The following is a 25002-nucleotide window of genomic DNA, read 5'->3' as shown; positions in this document are numbered from 1 at the left end:
AACCACATTTCCAATTTTTATTTTCTAATTATTCTTAATTAATATTTTCCAATTAATCATTTTTCAATTAATTAATTTATTACTACTTGTTTCTTGCTTTGATTATTTATTATTTATTCTCTTTGTATATTTACAAAACACGAATGTCAAACTGAAAGCATCTCTAAAGGCGCTTGCCCCTGTAGCACATCTACCATTCCTTCTTTACAATTTCTCGGGGATTCCCCTTTAATCACTTTTATTAATCTCACATTTATCCCTATTCAAAGAATCCCTATTCTTCCACTTATTCATAAACACAAATAATACTATAATTTATTATAATTATCATCAATAATTACATATAATATTATAAATATAGAATATTTGTTTTCAATTCTCTTTGAATTAAGCGCGGATATTTAAATCGCCTCGCACGTCACTAGTTATTGCGCATGCGCTTTCTATAACACCGCGCAAACGCAGAACTACAACTGACGCAGACGGATGTCAGCTGTTTTGTTGCACGCATCGTAAGCTGAGTTGATCATTTTCCATGAAACAGTTCTGCAGCTTTGTTTCCTCTTGATTGTACTGTATTTCTTTGTTTATTTGGTGGTGAAGAGAGAAGAAAAAATTGTGTCAACATAATTGAAAGTGTGGAAAACTCTATACAATTCGAGGTGATTCATGATTGGGCAGTAATACTGTGATTTAGAAACAAAATTTTTACTCAGCTCCGATATAAACCCGAGAAAGAGAGACAAAAGGTGGTGTATGTGTGTGTGTGAACAAAACATCGCGTCAAAGTGTCGACAAAGGCTTTCTCATTCAAAGTGGTATAAGTGTATGTGTGTGTGCTCTTCTGTGTAAAAATTATACAAGTGGACGAAGAAATCATTTTTTTTCCCTCCCTGGGTGAACACATTTTCGTATCGTCATTTACCAAGTGGAATTTAAAGAGATCCGAGTGGCGTATTCAAGAGAAACAAAAATAATGGCGCAGCCGAGTTCTAGCGCCGTTAGGGCTCTTGCCCTCGAATACAAAAGTCTCCAGGAGGAACCCGTCGAAGGATTCCGCGTCAAACTTGTTAATGAGGACAACATGTTCGAGTGGGAAGTTGCAATTTTTGGACCACCAGACACTCTCTATCAAGGAGGCTATTTTAAGGTTAGTTAATTTCACACTTGTATTCACTTCCTTGGATATAATATTGTAAAGTGACGCTTCAGAGCAGCCATCCGTTTGTTTTGAATGAGAGGTCAGTTTTGTTTTTAGCAATTTGTAACAGTAAACATTTTTTTTTGAAATTATTATCTTTTTAATACTTCAGTGTTATTTTTTTAAATTGAAATTCAGATGTTTTTTTCTTAGAACGCTGATTTTTATGAATTTGGTTTTCAAATCATTAAAAAATTGTCAACAACTGAAAAAAAATGTGTTTACTTCAGTAAATTGGAGTTAATTTTATTTAGATGTTTAGAATTTTTTTTGTAAGTTTCTTGAATTAAATCCATATATTATTGGAGAATAAAAAAGGAATAATATTCAATGAAATTAATTAACATCAGCTGATTTGGGCAATATTAGTTTGTATTCCTAGACATTAAATGATCGATCCACAAAAAACAATCAGATTTGTATACATATACAATAATTATTGTTAGTGATGTGAGGGGATGATGAGGGGGTCCATACACGTGCAGCTTGAGAGTGTTGGCAATGCTGACAACGATGATAGCGATGCGCATGAATAAAATTCTCTACCCTACTAATAGGGGTTGAAAAACAAGAGTAGATTGACGTAAAAACAGAGGGTTGAGTGTTCAAAGAAAAAAAAAAAAAACAAAAAAAAAAAATACCTTTTGAAGAATATTTTTTTTCTTGATGATTTTGTATATTATTCTTCGCGGTCAAGGCAATGTCAACATTTTGTATGTCATGATTAGTTAGAAACAATTGTTTTTGAGATAAGAATCAGTCAAGGTCATGTATTATCTCCCTCATAAACCATTTACAAGATAGATTGACATTTTATTCGTAATCCGAAATTATTTACAAAATGTTATATATAAAATTGATCTTATTTTGTTTACTATAATTATAATTTCCAGGATTTTACATATATAGTCGAATTTTTTATATTTTATTGAATTTTATAAAAGAAATTATATTAATTCGATTTTTCGTACTGTAGAATTATTTAATTTAACTGAGTAATATATTATTCAAATTCGAAAGTTTGTAATATATTTATATAGAAATATTGAGTTCACAGAAAATCTATAACACTGATCTACAAAGTTCGTTTTTTTTTAATATAAATTTGATTTCATTTAATAAATTTTACTTGATGGAAAGCATTCGTGTTATATTTATAGTTTTGCTCTCGCGCGAGAACGTCTGGCCTCACCTGGTGAAAGGATAAGTTTGACTCTCCTTCTTTCGTATAATAGTATATATATATATATATATATATATATATATATATATATATATATATATATATATATAGAATTATTTAGACGTGTTTATATATGTGAATTATCTCCGTGAAAAATAAGAAGGTAAATATTAATTTGAAAAAAGAAAATTAATAATAATTAATAATTTCCAGAGAAATACAATAAAAAAAAAATCGAGCATATCAAATATATAGAAAAGTTAATTTCATTTAGTTTCCCTGTTGACATAAGTCGTGTAAATTGTATTCGATTTGGAGTTTAATTTTGAAATTTTAATTTTCTCTCCTTGAAGCAAAAATTAATTTTTTATAATTTAAATTACAAAATGATTTGCTTTTTTCAGCGATTCTTAAAACATTCGATTTAAAAGTTAATAAAAAATAATAGTTTATTATTATTATTAATTTTAGGATCTGCGGAAGTGAAAGCAATTTAAAAAAATTACTAATAGAAAAAAAGTAACATAAAATTAGTTGGCTACTTTTTTGTATTAATTTTTTTTTTTTTATGTAACAACTGCTACATTAAGGACAAAACGTGATTTTCTTTTAAAGACCGCGATGATGGGTATTGTGGAAAATAGTTGTTGTTGTTACTTAATCGCGAAATTTTTTCACAATTATAGAAACGATTACGCCATGTTAATGCGCGACCTTCTTCGATTTGACGGATTATGATTCGTTGTCATTGCAAGGCCTAACTGCGCCTTTTATATAAATCGTCAACAAATCATTTGGATTATAATTATAAATAATTTGGTGGGAGGAGAAAAAAAAATTTTTTCCGAACAATTTTCACGCAATTTATAAAAAAATTGAATTTTTTCCATTAATGTTCCTAAAAAAAAAAAAATTATCTCTTTTTTGTGATTTCTAAATTATTTTTACCTCTCAATTGTTTTTTGTATGTTTTTTGTGGCTTTTAGTAAAAGTTGTGTATTTTCCTTTTGATTGCTCTTGAAACTTTCATTCGGTGGATTAACTTTCATTAAAAAAGAATTATTTTTCTCTCAACTATATATATATATATATATATATATATACATATAACTGATGGTACTCGGTTGTTACTGAATGCGAAGAATCAGAGTTTTCACTTTCTTAGAGTCGAGTTGTGGCCATTTAAGATACATACATACAACTTGAACGAGTGAGTTCTTTGACCTTTCCTAAAATCAACCCAGTATAATTAGATTTGGCCAGACGTAATTGCCCGGATATTAATAATGAAATAATAAATCGCGTAATCAAGAAAAACAATGTTTTAATTCCCTTTTTTGGAAAACAGCATTTTAATTTCTTAAAAAAAAAGAAAAAAAAACCCTTCATTTGAAATATTATATTAATATATTTAATATATTAATATAAAATAAATAAATATTAATATAAATAATATATTAATATTATTAAACTTTTGAAAATTAAACAAATTTTTTTGTTTTCATAATTGGAAAAATTTAAAAATAAAAAAAGAACTTAAAGAAATTTTTCTTAATGGAAATACACAAATTTTCTTATCAATCAAATAAAATTAATTTGAAATTAATATTTATTTAGCTCATGAAACAAATATATTTTTTCTCCAGATAAAATAAGTTTTTTTTTTTTAAATAATTATATTTATGTTTTAAAAAAAAATTGCAGAATTATGTATATATATATATATATATATATATATATATATTGCTATAATCAGATTCCAAATTGGTCATTGTTTTCGTATTTTGAAATTGAAATACTCTTGGAGAGTTATACCTCTGGCGAATAAAAGCTTTTTACCCGCGTTTCTATATGCAATCCGCTTTCTAAATCACTCTCCATATTCACCTCCCTGTGAACTATATATATATAAGTCCAAAGAAGTATCATATTTTTTTTTTTCATCGAGAAATTAAACAATTTATATATAATTATTTATATACACTATTACTATACTGAAAAAAAATTTAATTCAAACAATCAGTAACTTATCAAATAAATATTTATTTGTATCTAATAATTATTTATTTTTATCAAATAATTATTTGAGAGTCAATATTAGAACCTATTTATTTTAAATAAAAAAAATTATTTCCAATATAAAGTTATTGATTTGATTCAAATATAAAAATTATTTGGCTCAAGTAAATATTTACTTTTGGTAATAGTCAAGTAAAGGAGTATTTGAATAAAATAAATTTTTTTGTATTTAATAAACGAACACCTATATATATATATATAATATTATAAAAGAGCATTTTAAATAGAAGAGACAATACTTTAAATAGAAACAATAGCGTTTCAACAAGAATTTCTCGCTCTATTGTGCCATCCTACGTAAATCTTGATTACGACAGTCGAACTCAGAAATAAAAATCAATTAGGTGCATTACACAATAAATCGAACGCAAAAAGAAAGTAGAGTGATTTTAATTAAAGAATTTAAAATTTCTACTAAATAAACAAATTTAATGACGCATATGTTCATTTCTATATCAAACTTACAATTCATTAATTAATTTATTTGAATAATTATAGTTATATATTAATTAAATTAAATAGTTCCAAAAGTTGATAATAATTATTAGCAAATGTAAATAGTTTTAGATATATTAATTAATTAGTTTAAACTGAAAAATATGTTTCTATTTCAATGCAAAAATTATTTTTTTAGTCTTCTATAATGTTCTTACATGATGGAAGTCGTAGAAATTCAGGAAAGGATTATGATGGCATTGGGATTTTCCCGAATTGAAACTTATTTTTTTTAAAGATTATTAGCATATTTATATATTTGTATATTATTTATATTGAATTTAGGGGGAGAAATTTTATACGTGCTTAAAAAAATTCATATATATATATAATATAAAATAATAAAAAAGGTGATTCCTGATTTTCAAATAATTCCACTTATGACAACTGGGTCGCGAAAATGTCTCGGTCGATCTTACTAGAGCGAATGGAATAGGTTGAATGAGGTCATCGTCTTTCTGGAAATGAGGTCAAAATTTTGAATAGGCTTTATTCTGCAAATTCTATGAAGCTGAAGTACGCAACGTTTATATAAACGATTTTTAAAGAAATAATTTTTTAAAATGAAAAATTCTATATATTTTTGCCTAAAAAATATTTCTTGTAGTTTTCATTAATCAACAAATTATAAAAAAATATTTTTTAGGCAAAAAATTATAGAATTTTTTATTTTAAAAAATTATTTCTTTAAAAATCGTTTATATAAACGTTGCGTACTTCAGCTTCGTCAAATTCTCGTGCACCGAGAGTTTATGTTGATAATTCTACTCAATTTTTTGAAATACTTATTTCGTATCACTGAAAAAAAAAAATTTATAATCGGTTATTTGACTGTTATCAAATAAATAATTAGCAAATAATTTTTGAAAACCAAATAATTATTGAAAACCAAATAATTAAATTAAATAAATTGTATTTGAATCAATATATTCTGTATTTGAAACAAATATCATTTAATTGACTCAAATAAAAATTATTTGATTCAATGGAATATTTATTTGATAATATTTGATTATTTGAATCAAATAATTTTTTTTCTGTATAAATTTAGATTTGTGTTAAATTGTATATTATACTTAATTAAAATGAGTATATCAATTAGAAAAAAAATTGCAATTAACGTGTGTATTATAAATCTCAACACGATAAACAGCAAAACAGGTATAATGAGAAATGATATGAAAAAAAAAACGTGTAATCACATCTCAAGACCTGGAAGTCTGCACTTCATTGAATTGCATAATTTCCTCACATCATAGATTATTCAGGTTTTTAAAAAAAAAAATTCTTTTTTTCCACTATCTGAAACTGTATATAAATTATTTTTATTTATATCAAGTAAATTAATTACGATATTTATAAATAGAAAGTTTTTTTTTTTTTTTTGCTATAATATTTTGGTTTTATGTTATTATAATTTCTTTTTTTATTTTTATTCTTCCTGAATTTAGGAAAAAAAAATTTGCTTCCATGGTTTTTGTTATGATATTTTTGGTTGTATTATTGACTGAACTAAAAATTAAAAATATATATATTTTCAGTTGAGTAAATGAAAAATTTTGTCAATAAGCAAAAAAAAATTTATTGTGACAATGAAAAGAATTTTTTTTTTTTTCATTGAGAAAGACAAATCTTTTTTTTTATGATTTTTTATAAATTGACGAATTGTAAAATAATTACAGAATAATATTTTTAACTATATGTAACTGCGCACGTGAGACACGGTGTCGTGGATCGGTTTGGTAATTAGTTCCTGGAGATTTAATAGTCCAATAGAATTGCTAAGTTTATCGAAGTCAACCAAAAACTCATTTACATGTGCTTGGCAATTTCAATTAGAAATAGATATACATCTTAGCTGGTAACACTTTTCTCTATACAATTTAAAAAAATTCAAAAGTTTTTTCTTTACAATTATTTTTTTTATGAAACAAAATTATTTATGAAATGAAAATTTTTCATTACAAATGAAAATTACAATGAAATTATTAATATAGAATTTTTTTTAATTTTTCATCTCTTGTGAGACTGTTTTAAAAACATTTTTTTTAGAGAGAAAAACACATATGTAAACTAAGGGGGGTAAAATTTGAGCCTCAAAAGTAGTAGTAGTAGTAGTAGTATAGTATTTGAACAACTGGAAATGAAAGTAGGTTACCTCTAGGGGGGATCCCAGAGGATGGGAGGATATTTGGGCCATGACCAGGTCGCGATCAATATAGCGTCCCGTTGGCGAAGCTTCACCAAAGTCCGCCACACTCGCTATATACACATAACATCGAAAACGAAATTTGCTTCTAGCGGGCAATTTGCCCAAATCGAAAGCTCTAAAGGATACATCACAAGAATGAAATAATAAATGAGAAATTGAACCCGGAAAAAATAATAAATCTTTTTTTGACAAATTCTAAAATAATACATTAAAATTTTTGCAATTTATTTTGAAAAATGTTAAAACACATTTTCTTTCAATTAGGTATATATATCCTTTGTTTAATATTTAATTAATTTTTCATTTCACTTTATATTTATAATTATTATTACTACAATTATTAATAATTACTATTAATTATTTTACTTTATAGTTTAACAGTCTCATTTTTCAAAATTAAAATTTTTTTAATAAATTTCTTATTTTTCTTTTTCATATTTTAACAGTTTAATTATTTTTCAAATTTGCAAAATAATTTGTAATTTTTTGTATAATAAATTAAATTTATTTTCTGTTTTTATTAATTATTTTCTTTTTTTATTTACAGGCACACATGAAATTTCCACCAGATTATCCATACAGTCCACCAAGTATTCGTTTCAAGACAAAAGTTTGGCATCCCAATGTTTATGAGGTGAGTGTGAAAAGAAAATAATGATTTTTCAATTATTTTTTAATATTATTCTTATAATTATTATAATTATTATTAATATTATTATCAAATAATTATATCGAAAATTACAATACAGTAAATTTTACTTGACCATTATATTCACAGAATAGAAATAAGTAAAATTTTGGTCTAACGGTTATTTAATGAAAGAGTTGAAGGAAGAGGAAATTTTTTTTTTTTTAATGATTCCTGATTTCTTTTGTATGTTCTTTATATTATGGAATATAATAATATATATATATATATATATGGTTTCTTGTATTCCTCCCTCGTACGACCCTTCAGTAGATAGAGAAGAGCTCGATGTCAACGACCCATAAGCTTTAAAGACACGTAGCATGTGTTACTTCATGTTCATTGTACAAATATTGTAGCAATGACTATATATATATATATATATATATATTGCATAAACATGATTCTATGTTAAAACTTAATTCTTATATTCGTCCATCATACAATGAGAAAAAAAATTGATTTTAATCAAATAATTGGTTTCTTGAGTATATAATCAAATAAATATATTTTCTAGAACCAAATAAATTTTTATTTGAGTCAATTCAATTTTTATTTGTTTCAAATACATAAATTATTGGTTCAAATATAAATAAATAAAAGTTTATTTTAATTCAAATAAAAATGATACAAATAAATATTTATTTAAAATAATTATTATTTGGAACTAATTAAAAAATATTTGTTTCAAGTATATAGAAATATTTTTGGTTTAAATAGAGTTTATTTAATTGAAATAAAAATTATTTGGTTCAAATAAATATTTATTTGATAATAGTTGATTATTTGAATTAAATACAATTTTTTTTTTCAATGTATCATATACAAAACTATCAATAATAGAACGATTATTCGTTGTATCTATACAAATGGTTAAAATTATCATTCGTAGAAACTCCAATCGACTTTTTTTTCAAACTCCCACGTAGTTAAAACTTGTGTGTTTTATTTTTAAACAGTTTTTTTTTTCTAAAAGTTCAAATTTTACTTTGTTAAAATCAAAAGAAAAGAGGAGATAAAAATAGACAAGTATCTTGACGAATTCATGTGATCGTTCTTCTTTTTCTTCTTCTTCTAAATTTTTTTTTTTTTTTGTTTGTTTACTATTTCTTGCTGCCTGCTCTATGAAATGACGTAAATGGCGCACTCACTTGGCACGAAAAATGCTTCTTGGCGAAATTTCTATTCAATTCTTTTTTTTCATCATATTTAATTTAAAAAAAAAAAAAAAAATTGCTCTGAATTTTTGTGTTTTTAAAATTAAAAAATTGTGACTCAAAATTGAAATTCAAGAATAAGTGAATGAATTCTTCTTCAATTATATTAAATAATCATTAAAAGAAAATATTTTTTCAGTATGAATAAATTCGCAAATAAGTGAAATATGATTTTGATATGTGAAATTTTCAATTCAAATAAAAATATTTGACTCGTTTCTTTTTATCGGCAGATGTTATTTTCAAACGAATTTATATTTTTATGTATGTATATATATATATATATAAATATAAATATAATAGCGCATGACTAAAACACGTGCCAACTAGTGATTATTTCTACATCACGTTCCTCTTTCCAAATCAATGAGCTATTTCTAAATAACGATTTTTTTTTATCATTCACTTTAACATTAAATAATAATCAAAAAAGAAGAAAATTTTGCAATTTTTTAAAATTGGAAATTAAATTTTTTCTTTATTATTATATTTTGAAGTTAATGACCCGCGATCTAGGATTATGCAAGTAAAAAAAAATCAAGCCAATTCAGTATATATAGACACCTTGTAAATTTCTCCATTTTTCTGGTTCTACCGGTTTTCATGAGAGGAAAAACAGAGAAACGACCGATAAGCAAAAGTGGATTTGTGCTTTTCTTTCTTTTTCTTTATTTTTTGATATATATATATATATATATATATATATATATGAATATTATTGCAATTGCTTGAAATTATATTTATCCTGATATGCTATTATTATATTGGAGTTTTTTGGTTTTATTTTATTTTATTTTTTTTGGGGGGAGATCGTAAATACAACACACGATCGAGAATAAGATTCAAAAAGAAATGTGAAAACTGGTTTGCAACTTTGTGTGGTTTTTATGATTTTTTTTTTACTGCACATCTCTTTTTTGCGATTGTTTTCTTCTATAGAACGATTATTATAGAGAGTCTTTGTATATAAAATGTAAATTTTTATGAAATATGAACATCAGCAAATGAATGTTTTATTTATACGTTTTTTTTTTTTTTATTTATATACGCCCAGTGAAAAAATTTTTTTGATTTAAAGAAACCAATTTCTTTCATTCAAAATAAAATTTTCTTTGAGAAACAAAAAAAGCTTTTTAGTTTCAAAGAAAATTTCTTTGATTCAAACCATAAAACATTGTTTTTGTTTTGTAGAATTTTTATATATATTTATTTCTTTCATTGAATCATCACTTGAAATTTTTCCAAACAGGAAGCACACCTGGCTTTAAGATCCTTCAGGTTCAGTATTAACGGGACTTTGCTTTTGTGATTTGCCCCCTGTGTGTGCGTGGGAAAAGAGAAACCAAGCAATGTCATTCATTTATATTTTTTAAAAAAAGATTTCAAAATCTGATTCCTTTTTGCAAATATATATATATATATATATGAAACATTGGTATAGTTGTATTATAGTTAAATTATGAATTCTATTTTCATTATTTTGACTATTTTCTAAAGAGAGGATTTTTTTTTTTATTGCTTTTAGTTTGAAGTTTCTCTTAGCTTTTATAACTCTTTTATCGTTTTTAATTTTTCGGGGAAAAAATATTTCTGAAGTTATTACTGATAATTTCAGTTTTTAACACGTCTCCGTGAGATTTAAACGAAGAAGCAGAAATGTTTTATGATTATACACCCAAGTGGTTTATTCGACCCTGAATATACGATCATATATATGTATATATACTCACGGCCAAATGCACTTTCAAATGAATATATACGTCACATGTTGTGTTTCTACAAACCAATGGTGTCACGTTGAAAGGTATATTTCAACTAGTTTGAGCAATCGCCAATAGTTTCAACCCTCGAATATATATATATATATATAATTTAATCCTGCAAATGACGAGAGACATTGAGCTTAGATTTTAATTTAATCCGTTATCTCGTCTGCATATAATCAAGTTATATATATATATATGAAAAATTATGGCGTTTTAATGAAATATTTCGAATCCTGATTGCCTACCTAATGTATATAATTAATGTCGATGAAAATTTTTCTGCCAGTGTCAGACATGAATATATGGAGAAAATTTTCTTTTGATGAATTTTTCCAAGGTTCAGTTAAGAATTTTTCATATTTTTATTTTTACATATAGATTTCATTTTTCAGGGTCACTTTTGATATTAATTCACTGAAAAGAAAAATTTATTTGATTCAAATACTCGATTACTTGATAATTATCAAATAAAAAAATTTATTTGATTCGAATTTTTAAATTCCCGAATTTCCAATTCGCAACGAATTTTCAATTGTCCGAATTTTTTTATTGTTCAAATTAGTGCAAATAAAAATTCTGACAAATGTAAAAAAAAAAAAAAAATTCTTTTAATTCTTTGTGAACAAAGTATATAAAAATATCATTTGTTGGTGATGATGATGCATTTTGTCATTCCAAGTGACCTTTTTCTTTGCGTCTTTCTTAGCCTTCATCTCCATTTTGTTGAACTGCGTTTTCTTTATTTTTCAAGATCATACTTCCTTCTTACATATTTCTGCAATACTTTATATCTGCAAAATTTGTTTCAGAAATTATTTACAAATTTACCAAAAATGTAGAAACATATTTTTTATATCTTGTTTCTGTTGTTGTTCTGTTGTTTTTTAGACGAATTTTCATTTTTCGAATTAAAATTTTACAGAATTTCTTTGTAAACGAATTTTTAAAACGCCAAATTATTATACCTATTTGTCCGAAATTTGCAAATGGTCGAATAAACAGACAATAGAAAGATTTCGGCGCGATTTTTAAAATTCACAATTTTGCTTGACAATTTCTGATTGATGAATTTTAAAAATCGCGCCGAAATCTTTAAGTTTGTTTATTCGGCAATTTGCGCAATTTTGGACAAATAAAAATTCGACGAAAGAAATTGTATAAAACAATTCTTATTCGAAAAATGAAAATTTGTCGAAAAAATAATTTCTAATTATTTTTATATGGGATAATCTTGTGATCAGAATCGAATTACTGAAGACAATTATATCAATGTGTTATTGTGATTTCTAAACTTGTGAATAATAAATATAAATTGCTCCGTTAATGTTGCGGGATACCGTTGAAGGCGGATTTTCAAGCACATTCTCTTTTTCCTCAAGAGTCTGAACAGTAATAATTGATCACAATGAGCTCCTAGAGAGAGAGAGAGAGAGAGATAGAGAGATGTTTTCTCGACTCGCCCAAGCGTATTGCCATATTCGCAAAGACGGCAGCAACAAAACGGCCATGAAGTCTCTTTGTCTCTCTATATACTTTATTTACCAGGTTACTCATGCATTTTACACTTTTCTTTTGTGTGTGCAATTGTATATGTGAATTACACATTTATAAGGTGTCAAATGACATTAGAGTTTACTAGATATATGCAGATTAGCAATTATCAACTTCATTTAGCGCATTATTTTCACTTCATTTCGTGCTTTCTTTGTATGTCAGCATTTAATAAATACCAAAAATTTTATTCTTAAATATTATTATTCTCAATTAGTACTTATGGCAATTAGAACTTTTCAAAAATCACTTACTGGAAGTAATAATTTGGGTTATCGTTCTGAATATTAGTTTTGTATCCAGAATTATAAATGCTAAAGAATTTCAAAAATTATTTTTAGATACTACAGGGAAAAAAAAAATATAAAGTATACATAAAAACTAAATTGAAATTTCTGTTTTGGATTTTTCTATAGGGACAGAAAAATAATTTTCTTTATTGATTTCGAAGAATCAATTAAAAATTTTGCTTCCGGAAAAATTGAAACTAATTTTGATTATGCTGAATCTGTTTCTGATTTCCAATCATTATAGTTCTTATTATTTCGAAGTCTCTTGACTTTTGTTTTTGAATCAAATTCTTCTTTAACTTTCGAAGTAAAATACATAATAAATATTTAGAATTAAATCCACTAGATTCGAAGTAGAATCAAAATCAAAATTTTTTTTCATATGGATTAATCGAGGCAAAAACAACTTTAGTTTTTCAAATTATTATTTTTTTTTTTTTGATAAAAAAAATGATTATGTTGGTGATTCTATCCAAAAATATTGATGATAATGATACTTTGCATTGAGATTGGTCGATGAGGCCAAAGCTTTGTTGTGCGTGTATTGGGGTTGTGTGTCTATATAAAAGGGGAACTTGTGCTTCCAACTCCCGTTGATCGTCCTCGTCGAGGTTAACCTGCCGAGGTCGACGGCTCTGAAGCAGACGGAGCGTACAAATTCTAGTGTCACGTTTTTTTTTATTCAATCCACTAAGTTCTATGGAATAACAGAAAAGTTTTTTAGAAATAAATAGCTAATTTTTATATATTGCATTTTTTTTTATTTAAATTCTAATTTGAGCCATTTATTCAATTCTTTAATTTCTGTTTTTTTTGTACATAAACAAAAAAATAGTTATATATTTTTCGAATTTAAAAAACTTCTGTTATTATAATTAATATCCACAAATTTTGTATTTAATTCTATATGATCTATATTTAAGAGAAATGAAAATTGAAATCCTTTGCGTGAATTCAATTTTATAAATTTTATTTTCAATTAATTGATAACATATTTAAGGTGCTTGTGATTTATGGTATTGGCCTTTAAAGAAACTTTCCTTTAGAATATGGAGATTTAATATGAAAGTTGATGTATGTATATTTTATAGGATAGTATCGCACATACATATGGAAAAAAAGAACGATTTCTACTTCGCATCTTGCACTGAATTGTTTTTTTTCTATTTTTTATTTATTTTATTTATTATATTTTTATTTTACTTTTACTTTTGCTTCGAAAATAAAAAAAATTACTCCGGAATTTTTTTTTTACACTGAAAAAAAATGTATTTGATTCAAATAATTTGTTATATTTTGGATTATTATCAAATAAATATTTACCAAATAATTAAATTAAATAAACTGTATTTGAATCAATAATTTCTGTACTTGAAACAAATAACATTAAAAAAAATAAATAAAAAATAATTGGGTTGAAGTAAATATTTATTTATTAATTGTCGAGTAACCGATTAAAAGAATGAAATAAATTTTTTTTAGTCTACTATTTCTAGAGCAAAAGTTGCCAAAAATTCCCGACAAATTAGAATTTACTTTGGAAGTAGTAAATATTATATTTTATTTTTGTTTTTAATTTTTTTTTTCTGTATACTAAATTTCATTAAAATTAATTAAATCTTCAATAAAATTATTTGTTTTCTATCGAAAGTATATTTCATATTCATGAATATTGTCAGGAAGATTTGAATAAATCTTTTTTAAATTCGTTCACTATGTCGAGTATATCCCGTTTAAAACAAAACAAAAAAAAACAAAACAAAAAAAAAAGGAAACTAGATTAAAAAAGTAATCGAAAAGTCTATTTAACGGAACTTTGTTTGAGGGATCATTCAACCTTTCAATCAAAATGAATGCAGTCAATTTAGAATCATCTTTGCGGTAAAAAGAAAATTTTACGCTAAGGAAACAAAATTTCTCATTCATCTGTAAATTATAATTTAATAGAAATTTTATTTTTCAAAAAAAAAAATAATTGTTTTATTGTTTAAAGTATTTTGATATTTTTATTTAAGTTTCGTATTTATTTAGTATAAAATAAATTAAAAATGAAATATATTTTGATTTCCGCATAGTTTGCGTGTCTTAATTTTTTTTTTTTTTTAGTTTTGGCATATGATTGAGTGGTCCTCAAGCATAGGAGATTTAATTTTTAATCGATGTCGATCGTTTTCATATGAAGGATCGAATTGAGGGACGGTCTATTTTGAGACTGACCTCCGAACACGACAAGGTTCCAAGTCGTATAGAGAGAATACACCACTATCATTGCGCCCTGCCAGAATACTAATTTTAATTTTACATTTTTTTTTTTGTCATAGTCATTTTTTATAACCGTTCGCTGACAAAAAAAATACGTCTTAGTTTCATGAAAATTTATTTATTAATTTTGAAACACATTTTCATTAGGGAAAAAATTTCAAAATTAAATATTTTTAATATATTAATAATTTGTTTCTTATTATATATAAAAAAAAAATTTCTTTTTTTTTTTTTTTTTTTGTTTTTTTTGGATTTAAATGAGAAAATATCAAAATATATTTAAGACAAAATAATTACTCTCTCGCGGTAAGAAATTAGATATCCCATGAGAAAATTTCATTTTAATGTTCCACGAGAATCGATTTAATCATAATCGTCAGACTGCGGCTGCTGGAGATAGTAATTAAATAATTAATAGCACGCTAAACATCGTCTTGAAACAAATACTGTTAAGGTCGTGACATGACTCTCTTAATAATTATAATGGCTTAATAGATCAATATTATTTATTACAATAATTTTTTTTACAATAATTTTAAAAGGAATTTTTTCTATTAAAAATAGAACATTTTTTCAGTACTCATTAAATTGTATAAAAAAAATTTCTTTTTTTATTAAAAAAAAATTCAAATAAATATTTTATAATAATTTATTTATTTTACATTAAATATATCTAAACAGAAGAATTAATTTAATTATCTTAAATTTTTATCGTAAAAGTTTATTGAACCATATAAATTTTTTGTTTGCGCTTATTTTTGTGACATTTTCAACAGACAATTATTGATCAAGCTATACATGTATATATCGATATGAAATGTTAATTCCTCCCTGGGGCTTAAATGTTTTTATTTTCAAGTTTTAGTCAAAATTACCAAAAAAAAAAAATTATTTTTTTTAAACCTCTCTTTAGCAATTTTTAACAGTTTATGAGCTAAAGTGCAAATTTTAACAGCAGTTCGATACTATAGAGAAAAGAGAATTGCCTTGATCTCCATTAAAAAAAGAGACTAATAGGAAATAATTTTATTAGACGGAAAAAGTGCTTCATTTGTTTTTAAAATACTTTATTTCTATTAACTTTTTTTCCTTTTTTTTTTTTTTTTATTTAAAAAATGTTTTGTTTTTTCCTAATGTTAATATTGTTTTTAAAAAAACGTGATAAAAAGAAAAATATTTTTGAAATTTGTAATTAAAAGGAAAAAATAATTATTTTAAAATTAAAATAAAAATTAAATTTAAAAAAAAAATAATTTTTAAAGAAAAAAATAAAAAAGAATTTTTATTATTGATAGTTTTAAAGAAATTAAAATTATGTTTTGTTGTAAAGAAGACAAAAAAAAAAAAAAAAAAAAAAAAAATTGGAATTTTAGTGCAAGCCTATTTAGAATGACCGTGTCAAGCAGTAACGTTTATTCGAGGATGTTGCCTTCGGTGATGCTTATTAGAAGATTTGAGTTTTGCAGAGGCCTCGAGTCTTCTTTTGCCCTACTTGCTGCATGAATCCAAGCTTAAGCTGTACATAAAAGCCACGTCCTCGTCTCAACTTACAATTCTAACTAGAAACAATCCCAGAAATGAATGATAAATTCTTTTTATAGTCTAAAGTTTCCGTATTTTATTTCCCTATAATGAGAAAAATTCAAGGAGAGTCCAAAAATTTTATAAAAACAATTACAATTTTAATTTATTATTTCTTAAATAATTTATTATTAATTATTATTATTATAAAAAATAAATAATAAATTAAATAAATATTAAACTTAGATTTATATTTTTTTTCTCAATAATGAAATAAAATTATAATAACTTTTTCAGAGTGATTTTAAAAATCTAAATAATCCATTTAAGTTAACTGTATTATTATTAACTGCCTTGAAAAATGATAATTTCACGATATTTTTATTTTTACTTTATATTTATGATTTATGTTTTTACATCTCGGTGCATTTTTTTTTATGTCCTTATAAACTCAACTTGAACATTTTAAAATATAAAGTTGATAATTGATATTCCTTTGATGTGGGGTTTTTTTTTTTTATTTAAAAGTATGACGAAGTAAAAGTTAATTAATGGTTTTTTAAAATATGACTTTTGCATCGTTAAAGTGGGTTTTAAGATTTCTGTATTATTCAAAAATCAGTAGGAGTCTTTCAAGTTTTTCAAGAAGAAAAAAATGACCAATTCATAATATTTTATATTTGTATGCAAATGTGAAAAAAAAAATTTTTTTCTGCACTGCTGCAACATATATAGAAAGCAGGATAAATTATCTACGACAAAAGATTATTTAAACCGTGAAAAATTCTTTTATTCGCCTACTGATTTTTTTTTCCGCGATATAGTTTCATAAAATGTAAAATATTGCTTTTCTTTTATAGACGAAATTCGCACATCATTTTTAGAATAAAAAAAAAACAGACTTTCATTAAAATTATTGTTTTTTAAATTTAATAATTCTATTTTTTAGTATATAATTAAATTTACTTTTTTTAATTGTTTATTTTTATTGTATTTATTATAATAATTGTTAAAATATTAATTTAGATTAAAATTATTGTCAATTGAAAGTAAATAATATTTTTGAAAATTTTTTGTCATCTGTGTTAAAAATTTATTTTTCGCTTTCAGAATGGAGACTTGTGCATATCGATTTTACATCCACCAGTAGATGATCCACAAAGCGGTGAGCTTCCATGTGAAAGGTGGAACCCAACTCAAAACGTCAGGTATTAAAAAATAAAATCGAAATTATTTAATTCTTTAAGCCAATAATTTTTCATTTTTTATTTCATTTAATTGGGAAATATTTTTTTACATTCCAAAAATGACTAAATTTCAGCGATTTACAAAGTAAATATATATACTTTGAATCAGTTATTTTTGTGAAAAAAAACGATAAAAGAATATTTAAAAATTTGTTATCTGGAAAATTGATTTTTTATTCTCAAAAATAAGAATAAGTAAATTATAAAAAGTAGTTAATTATTTTAGATTCTTTTCTACGAAATAGAAAGTTAATTTTAATTTTAATTTTGTTTTTCCTTTTTTTAAAGGACAATCCTGTTGAGTGTGATCTCGCTCTTGAATGAGCCCAACACATACAGCCCTGCCAATGTCGATGCCTCAGTGATGTATAGACGTTGGCGCGACTCCAAAGGACGGGACAAAGAATATGAAAATATCATCAGGTAAGAGTTTCCATTGTCCAGAATAATTGTTGGATTCTCTTGAATCTTTTGTTTCGAAAATTGCTTCATTGTCAATTGCGCGCTGAAAACAAAACGATTTTTATATTGAATTTTTTTTTCTCAAAAAGTTGTGATTAATATTTGAAAAAATTCTTTAGAAGGAATAAAAAAATTTTTTTTTCTCCAATTTATGGATTTATTTAGAAAAAAATTCTACTTATTGTCAATTTATGGAAAATTATACAATAACTCACGGAAAGGAATTTGATTGTTTATGAAAATTTATAGAAATTTATTATAGAGTTTATATTATGTGATTATTCACAGAAAATAATTGGAACGAAATCATGCGGAAATTTATGGAATTTTTTTTTTTTTTTTGTCATTTTATTCAATAACACACGGGAAATTATTCGATTGCTTATGGAAAAATTTACTTTTAATAATTTTGTACAATAATTCATTCGATTGTACACCTCGGAAATTTTTCCATCATTTACGGAGACGTTTTTGAAAAATTATAATAGAAAATGCAAAAACCTCCCGGAAAATAATTCGATTGTTCATGGAAATTTGTGAGAATAACTCATGGAAAAATAATTGGATCTTTAAAGGATATTTATGGAAATTTTTTCATCATTTACGGAAATTCATTATCGTAACTAACGGAAAATTTGACGATTAATCGAGGGGGAAAAAAAAGTCGTCAGTTTTTGAAAATTTTTATATATAAAAAAAAGTTATATTAATTTTTATTTCTCATTTTCAAGGAAACAAGCGCAGGCTGCAAAAATGGAAGCGGAAAAAGAAGGAATTGTCGTTCCATTAACATTAGAAGATTATTGCATAAAAACACGAGAAAGGCCTGTCGAACATCAACTTGACATGACAGATTTTTACGATGACGAATATGAGCTCGATGATGATGAGGACGAGCAATTGAGTGCAAGTGATTATGAGGATGGCGACGATAGCGGCAACGGAGAGACGTGATCCATTTCATAAAAAAAAAAGAAACAAAAAAAAAAAAAAAAAAAAGTTTGCGAATATAAAAACGAACTTTTCATCCAGTTCTGTATAGAGTATTAAATTAACGAGCTTCTGAACTGGACGCTGCTGTTGCGTGCGAACATTTTTTTTTTTCGAGAAAAAAAAAGATCATGAAAAAATCGTAATAGATTTTTGAAAAAATTACACAACTTGGCGTCTTTTTAAATTCTGAAGCTTTTGCTTTGGAGAAGAAAAAAAACTCGTTTTAGACTATAAGAGTTACCATATAGTGGTACTTATATAAAAAGAAAAAGGATTTTAAACGCCTAGAGCGTTAAAAAAAATACCCGTTTGATAAAAGCGCAATGTTTTCTTTTTTTTGGGGGAATTGTTGCAGCGATTTGTTTTTTTTTCCTTTCGTATAGTTGTGCAATCTACTTGCCCTTTACTTTATTTTCTTTTTCTAGTTAGTTTTGTTTGTATAATGGAAAATTAACCGCATCCTTTAAAGTCATGGTTTTTTTTTTCTTTAAAGGGTTTAGGATAAATTTTTTTTCTAAATTGAATTTTTTTTCAGAGTTTCAATATAAATTTGAAGTTTTCAATTAATGCATCGATTTAATTTATTATAAATTGTTTGTTTAATTGAATTCATTCTTTTGGCAATATACTCGAAATAAAGATAGCAGGATGAAATATATTGACATCGAATTTTTTAATATACCATCGCCATGAATTTTATTCGAAGAAATGCCCTGTTTGGAAGCTCCTTAACTTAAGCTGTGACGGTTATGAATATAAATACTTGGATAGAAAGCACTGTGCTTGTTGTGTTGTGACTGGCACGTTAATCTTTTCATATTCGACCGGCAAATTATTCCATTCATTGATCCACGAATCATTTTTTTCTCACAGTGAAAAAAATTGTTTATGCTTTCTTTCTTTTTTTTTATTTTAGGAAACTTTTCTTTTTTTCTGTCAATGAATTTTCTATGAGAAAAAAAAATGGGATTTACAAATGGAACTGTATTGCTAAATCGAAATGTAATAATAATGATGATTCACGTGTAGAAGAAAAATTAATTCAGATTTTTTTTCTGTGGTTATTTATGCCTTGAAATCGAAAAAGGAATATTTATAGTAGTAAAATCTAAATAATTGGATTTGTTAAGAGAAAAAAAAAAAAGTTGGAGTCAGGAAAAATCTGTCGATGATGATGAAGATGTTAATTACGATGGGAAGATTTTCATATTCTTCGCGTTAGGTTTAAATGCCAACATATTTAGGCGTAAATTATCTATCTAGATATTCCCTGTCTCTTTACTATTTAACAAATTTTAGAAAAATGGACGTTTTTATTGTTATTTCTCGGTGATTCTTTTAGGCTAAAATTTTTATTTCTTTTAAAGAGATACTAAAATCTAAAAACAGTTGTGTCTCTTATTTTATTTTTATTTAATTATATTTTTAAAGGAAAATTTTTATTTCTACTAGAATTTTTTTCAGTTTGTACTATCTTTTATTTTTATTTAAATTGAAATTTAAGTTTCAACAATTATTTTATAAACATTATACTTGCAATGTAAAGAAAAATATTCTTTTGATGTTTTTTTTTCATTATTTAAGGATATCTAATTTTTAAAGTTTATTTTAGTGATATTAGTATATTTTAATTATTGAAAGTTTTTAGACAAATTTAACAAACCGAGTGATATATCGAAAATTATAAAAAAAAATTTTAATTAGGATTTTAAATTTAAATTGAATTTCAAATTTTTGCAAATTGAAGTATTCATTGTTTTAATTGACATTGACGTTTGAGATAATTGATTTATTCTTGAACGCAGGTCTTCCGTGAAAAAAAAATTCAGTTAGATTTTATTTAAAGAGACTTAAAAGTTTCCCCTCCCTCCTCCTATTTTTCGTTTAAGGCAGTACACCTACAATATGTATTACAAATATCAGAAAAAAAAGGAAATATATATTGCGCTAGGTTTTTAAGAATTAAGAGTTTGGCTTGCGATTATTATTGTCGATGATCTCCAGATGCGATTGAAATTTGTCGATTCACAAGTGAAACAATGCACCATTTTTGCTAATCTTAATTTTATTACGGTGTAAATAAAGCGTCAATTTTTCGATAGCAGACATGGCATCATGTAAAAAAGAATTTTTTTTTTTATCTAAGTTACTGTTTCTCTGTTTACTAGTGAATTTTTGTTAATCGACCAAAATTCACGTGTCAAAAACTTCAATATGTTTGAACGACGAAATAAACAAAACAAAGAAAAAAGCGAAAGAATATTTCATCGCCTCAATGTTCGCTTTTTTGTGCTTGAGGCTCTTTTTAATTCGCATCCTCGTTTCCTTTGGCTGAATTTAATTTTATCTTTTTTTTCAATCCTTTTTCAATTAAACGATTATTTTTTTGTGATAACAATTTTTAAAAATAATTCCTTCTTTTTAATTAAAATAATGATAAAAATATTTTTTGGCTATTATTATTCTTATTAAAAATTGTCAATAATTCATTTAATATTATTTAATAATTTTAATATCAATTATAAGAACAAATAAATTATTTTTATTAATTGTTATCCTTCGAGTCATTATTATGAAAAAAAAATATAAAGAATTGAATGTCGATTGTTGTTCAGCGTGTATTTGTCTGCATTTAAAAAAAAATAAACAGAAAAAAAAACATTAAAGGTGCACGCGATAACGAACTTTGTACTTTTTATACTTAGAACAATGCTACAAATCGGCTGTTCCAATTAAAAATCATTTTTGATTAATGTAATTCACCTGTCTCCACCTCTGTCAAATTGTTAATATCCTTGAAATTTTTCAAGATTTCAATGAATTTATTTTTTATTGTTAATACAAACAGATCTTTTTTTTATGAAACAAAAAAATTATTTTCATAAAAAGGGAAATTAAATAAATATATATATATATATTTTAAGAAAAAAAAATTGATAAATATTTTTATAACAATTTTTTTTTCTTTTGAAATCTTGAATTTTTTTTTAAAATTATGTTAATAATTTGCGTGGAAAGTGTCATAGGTGAAATACATTAATTTTTTTATCACATTAAAATCGCTTTTCATTCAGAAAAGAACATCTTAGAACACCAAGGGCTTTTATCAAGTCTGCTATATTACATTTCAGATTGCAAATTTGCAACCGAGTGTACAGAGTTTTTGTATGACAATATAATATTTTGCGAACCCGGTTTTCTCAGTTCGCTCTCAAATAATATTTGTAATTATAACTCCCCCTTTCTTGTTTCATGGAAACCACTTAACCACTACTAATGTGCAAGTATATTTACAAGACAGAACTGATTAGTTGATAATAGTATTTTATGACATTATTATTATTATTAATATTATTATTAATATTATAATTATTATTATTATTATTATTACTATTAGTAGATAAATGTATACAAAATATATTAAATCTCGTGATTCACCTGTAAGTGTGTATTTGTCATGTTTAATATTAAAAAAAAGGAAAAAATTTAATTTAAATAAATCTATCGATGTATACACGCTTTACGAAGCATAAATCGATGATTCAAAAAGTTCCCTTTTTCTATCTCTACGAAAATCGTTTCTTAAAACAAACTCAATTTTTAACAAACAAAAATTAAATATTATATTATAATAATGAAACGAATTTCGGAGGATAGAAATGTATTACTTTTTTTTTACATTTACATAAATGCTTTTTTCGAGTTTCAATTATTCTATATAGTGGAATTTTTTTAATTATCTATTTTTCAAGAATTTTAATTTATCACTAAAACAATGAATAAAAAAAAAATTGAACACATAAAAAGGTATGTATTAGAAAAAATGGAAATTAAATGTTAATAAAAAATTTATCATTTCCTCCGCGTTATTAATTCATTAAGAGATTGTCGCGATGAAAAAAAAAGAACTAATTGTCGATAAAATCGTTAATTTACATGATTAAATGACGTCAAATTAAAATTGACAGAGATTATTATCATATTAAAAAAAAAAACACCTGGAGGAAAAAATTTCTATCAAAAATTTTAAAATAAATCAATATTACCTATAAAATTGTCGAGCTTGGAATACCAACTAATAAATGATTTTTTGGTGTACATGATTCCGGTACAAGTTTTCCTAAATGAACCTCATAGCCAAATTGTTCAGCTTGAAGCCTGCGATCGGTGTCAATTATTTCCATACATTCGTAACCCTGTTTTGTTTTGACATTATTGACATCGTGTGTTTGATCCGCTGCATGACCAAGAACCATATAACTACGATTATCAATTAAACTTTTAAAAAAATCACTTCTTGGATAAGTGATGTGATGACAATCGTGAACCGAACCATAACAACAGGGACAACAAATAAATGCTGCATTTTTTCGAATGCAATGTTGAATAACTAAATCTGTTGCTACACCGCAAGCGTGTAATGAAGTTCCAATGTTGAAATTACCCTTTAATAGAAAAGAAATTTTATTTAATATTTAATTTAATTTTTTTTTTTATGTAAAATTAAAACAAGAAAAAAAGTTTTCTTACCTTAAAATAATCTAAATTACATTGATAGAATTTGACATTTGTTAACTTCAATTTTTTCACTCTCTCTTTGGCTTTATTCAACGATTCTTCCTTATTTTCTAATAAAATCACTTTGCACCGTGGCAATAAATAAGCAATAATTATCCCTAAATGTCCACCTCCTGAGCAAAAATCAACAATAATATCATTATCTTTTGCGATACTGATAACAGGTTTACAAAGATTTTCTAATTGCTCGAATTTTCTCTTCAATCGACTAATAGGCAACGCTCCACCCTCGGGAGTTGCGTCAAATGGTATCAATGACCAATCAAAATTATTTTCCCCAGCATAAATAACACCCGTCAATGATGTATTTACATTTGCATTTCTTATTATTCCCAATGAATTATCTATATCCTCCTGCCTCGTAAATATCCGATTTCTCGGCTTATATCTCTTTGGATCACTTTTATATAGACTTTGATTTTGAACAACAGGAAGAGTATAATTCCTAGTAATATCACTTTTTATCACCTTCTCATTATCCTCCTCTAATGATAAAATTGTCAAACATTCAAAAATCCTCTCGCCTTGAATCATTCTCATATACCACTTGTAAGTAAGTGGTAAAAGTTTAATAATTCCCTCATTCCATATTCTCATAATATTCATATTATCAAAGAAAATATAAATACATACAAATATTATAATATCTGCCAATGAAATTGTTGAACCCTCAGCGTAAATGTGTTCAGGAATTTTTTTTTCATTTTTATTTATGTACTTATAGATATTATGTAAACGCACTGGTTGCGACATATGACATTCAAATCTCGCTAAAGTTATTGGTAATTCGTCATTGATATCAAAAAATTTAAGAGTTGAAATAATATCAACTTCACAAAATTTTGTCCATACACTTGTTTCTGAACAGGCGAGTAAACATGATTTTTTAAAGCCCAACAAACATTGGTTTTCAGCATTTTTTTTTAATGATCCTTTTACTATTTGTCGTAAAGTTGCGCAAAGTCCAGCAATACAACTAAATTCATTGACAACAATATGTGGCAATGCACAAGAATTCCTAGTGTCTTGAATAGGAGAATTCTCTTCTAAAATCTCATAGCGAAAACTTGAAATATCGAGATTGTAAAATTTTTCCTTTCGCGATTGATCGCTATTGCCTTTTATAAATTTAATTTTTATATCAGAATCACAATATTTTATTGTAAATAAAGTGACTATTGTCTCTATTGGAGCGACATATGCCTCGGACAATTGAAACAATTCTAAAAATACTTGATTCAAATTTTCAGACGGCAT

General features: G+C 25.1%; 2 protein-coding genes across 3 annotated transcripts; one reads left to right on the top strand and one right to left on the bottom strand.

The window, feature by feature from the left end:
- Positions 1-465: 465 nt before the first annotated feature.
- Positions 466-19825, top strand: LOC127285493 (ubiquitin-conjugating enzyme E2 R2). Its single transcript, XM_051311540.1, has 5 exons — positions 466-1150; positions 7718-7804; positions 17576-17673; positions 18001-18135; positions 18906-19825. The coding sequence occupies exons 1-5, from the start codon at positions 977-979 to the stop codon at positions 19126-19128; spliced, it is 717 nt and encodes a 238-aa protein (XP_051167497.1). The 5' UTR covers positions 466-976; the 3' UTR covers positions 19129-19825.
- LOC127285492 (glutathione S-transferase C-terminal domain-containing protein homolog) lies at positions 18069-25002 on the bottom strand. Of its 2 annotated transcripts, XM_051311539.1 has the most exons (3): positions 23698-25002; positions 23214-23612; positions 18069-18217 (listed from the first exon to the last, which is right to left on the bottom strand). In XM_051311539.1, the coding sequence occupies exons 1-2, from the start codon at positions 25000-25002 to the stop codon at positions 23214-23216; spliced, it is 1704 nt and encodes a 567-aa protein (XP_051167496.1). In that variant the 3' UTR covers positions 18069-18217. The 2 variants fall into 2 exon arrangements, with proteins under 2 accessions (XP_051167496.1, XP_051167495.1); XM_051311538.1 differs by lacking the exon at positions 18069-18217 and having other exon boundaries at positions 19128-23612.

This window comes from Leptopilina boulardi, unplaced genomic scaffold (assembly GCF_019393585.1).
Source record: "Leptopilina boulardi isolate dan_hultmark-lab unplaced genomic scaffold, ZJU_Lbou_2.1 LbouV2_333, whole genome shotgun sequence".
NCBI classification, from domain to species: Eukaryota; Metazoa; Arthropoda; class Insecta; order Hymenoptera; family Figitidae; genus Leptopilina; species Leptopilina boulardi.
The sequence above is the reverse complement of the archived record's forward strand: the minus strand, read 5'-3'. Positions and strand labels throughout refer to the sequence as shown.

What these genes read in the sequence shown, in the direction of transcription:
- LOC127285492 (XM_051311539.1), bottom strand. Translation starts at nt 25,002, where the DNA reads ATGCCGTCTGAAAATTTGAATCAAGTATTTTTAGAATTGTTTCAATTG. An exon ending in GTAATTTAGATTATTTTAAG is followed by an intron (nt 23,613 to 23,697) that starts GTAAGAAAACTT and finishes TTTCTATTAAAG; the next exon opens with GGTAATTTCAACATTGGAAC.
- LOC127285493 (XM_051311540.1), top strand. Translation starts at nt 977, where the DNA reads ATGGCGCAGCCGAGTTCTAGCGCCGTTAGGGCTCTTGCCCTCGAATAC. An exon ending in ATCAAGGAGGCTATTTTAAG is followed by an intron (nt 1,151 to 7,717) that starts GTTAGTTAATTT and finishes TTTTATTTACAG; the next exon opens with GCACACATGAAATTTCCACC. An exon ending in GGCATCCCAATGTTTATGAG is followed by an intron (nt 7,805 to 17,575) that starts GTGAGTGTGAAA and finishes TTTCGCTTTCAG; the next exon opens with AATGGAGACTTGTGCATATC.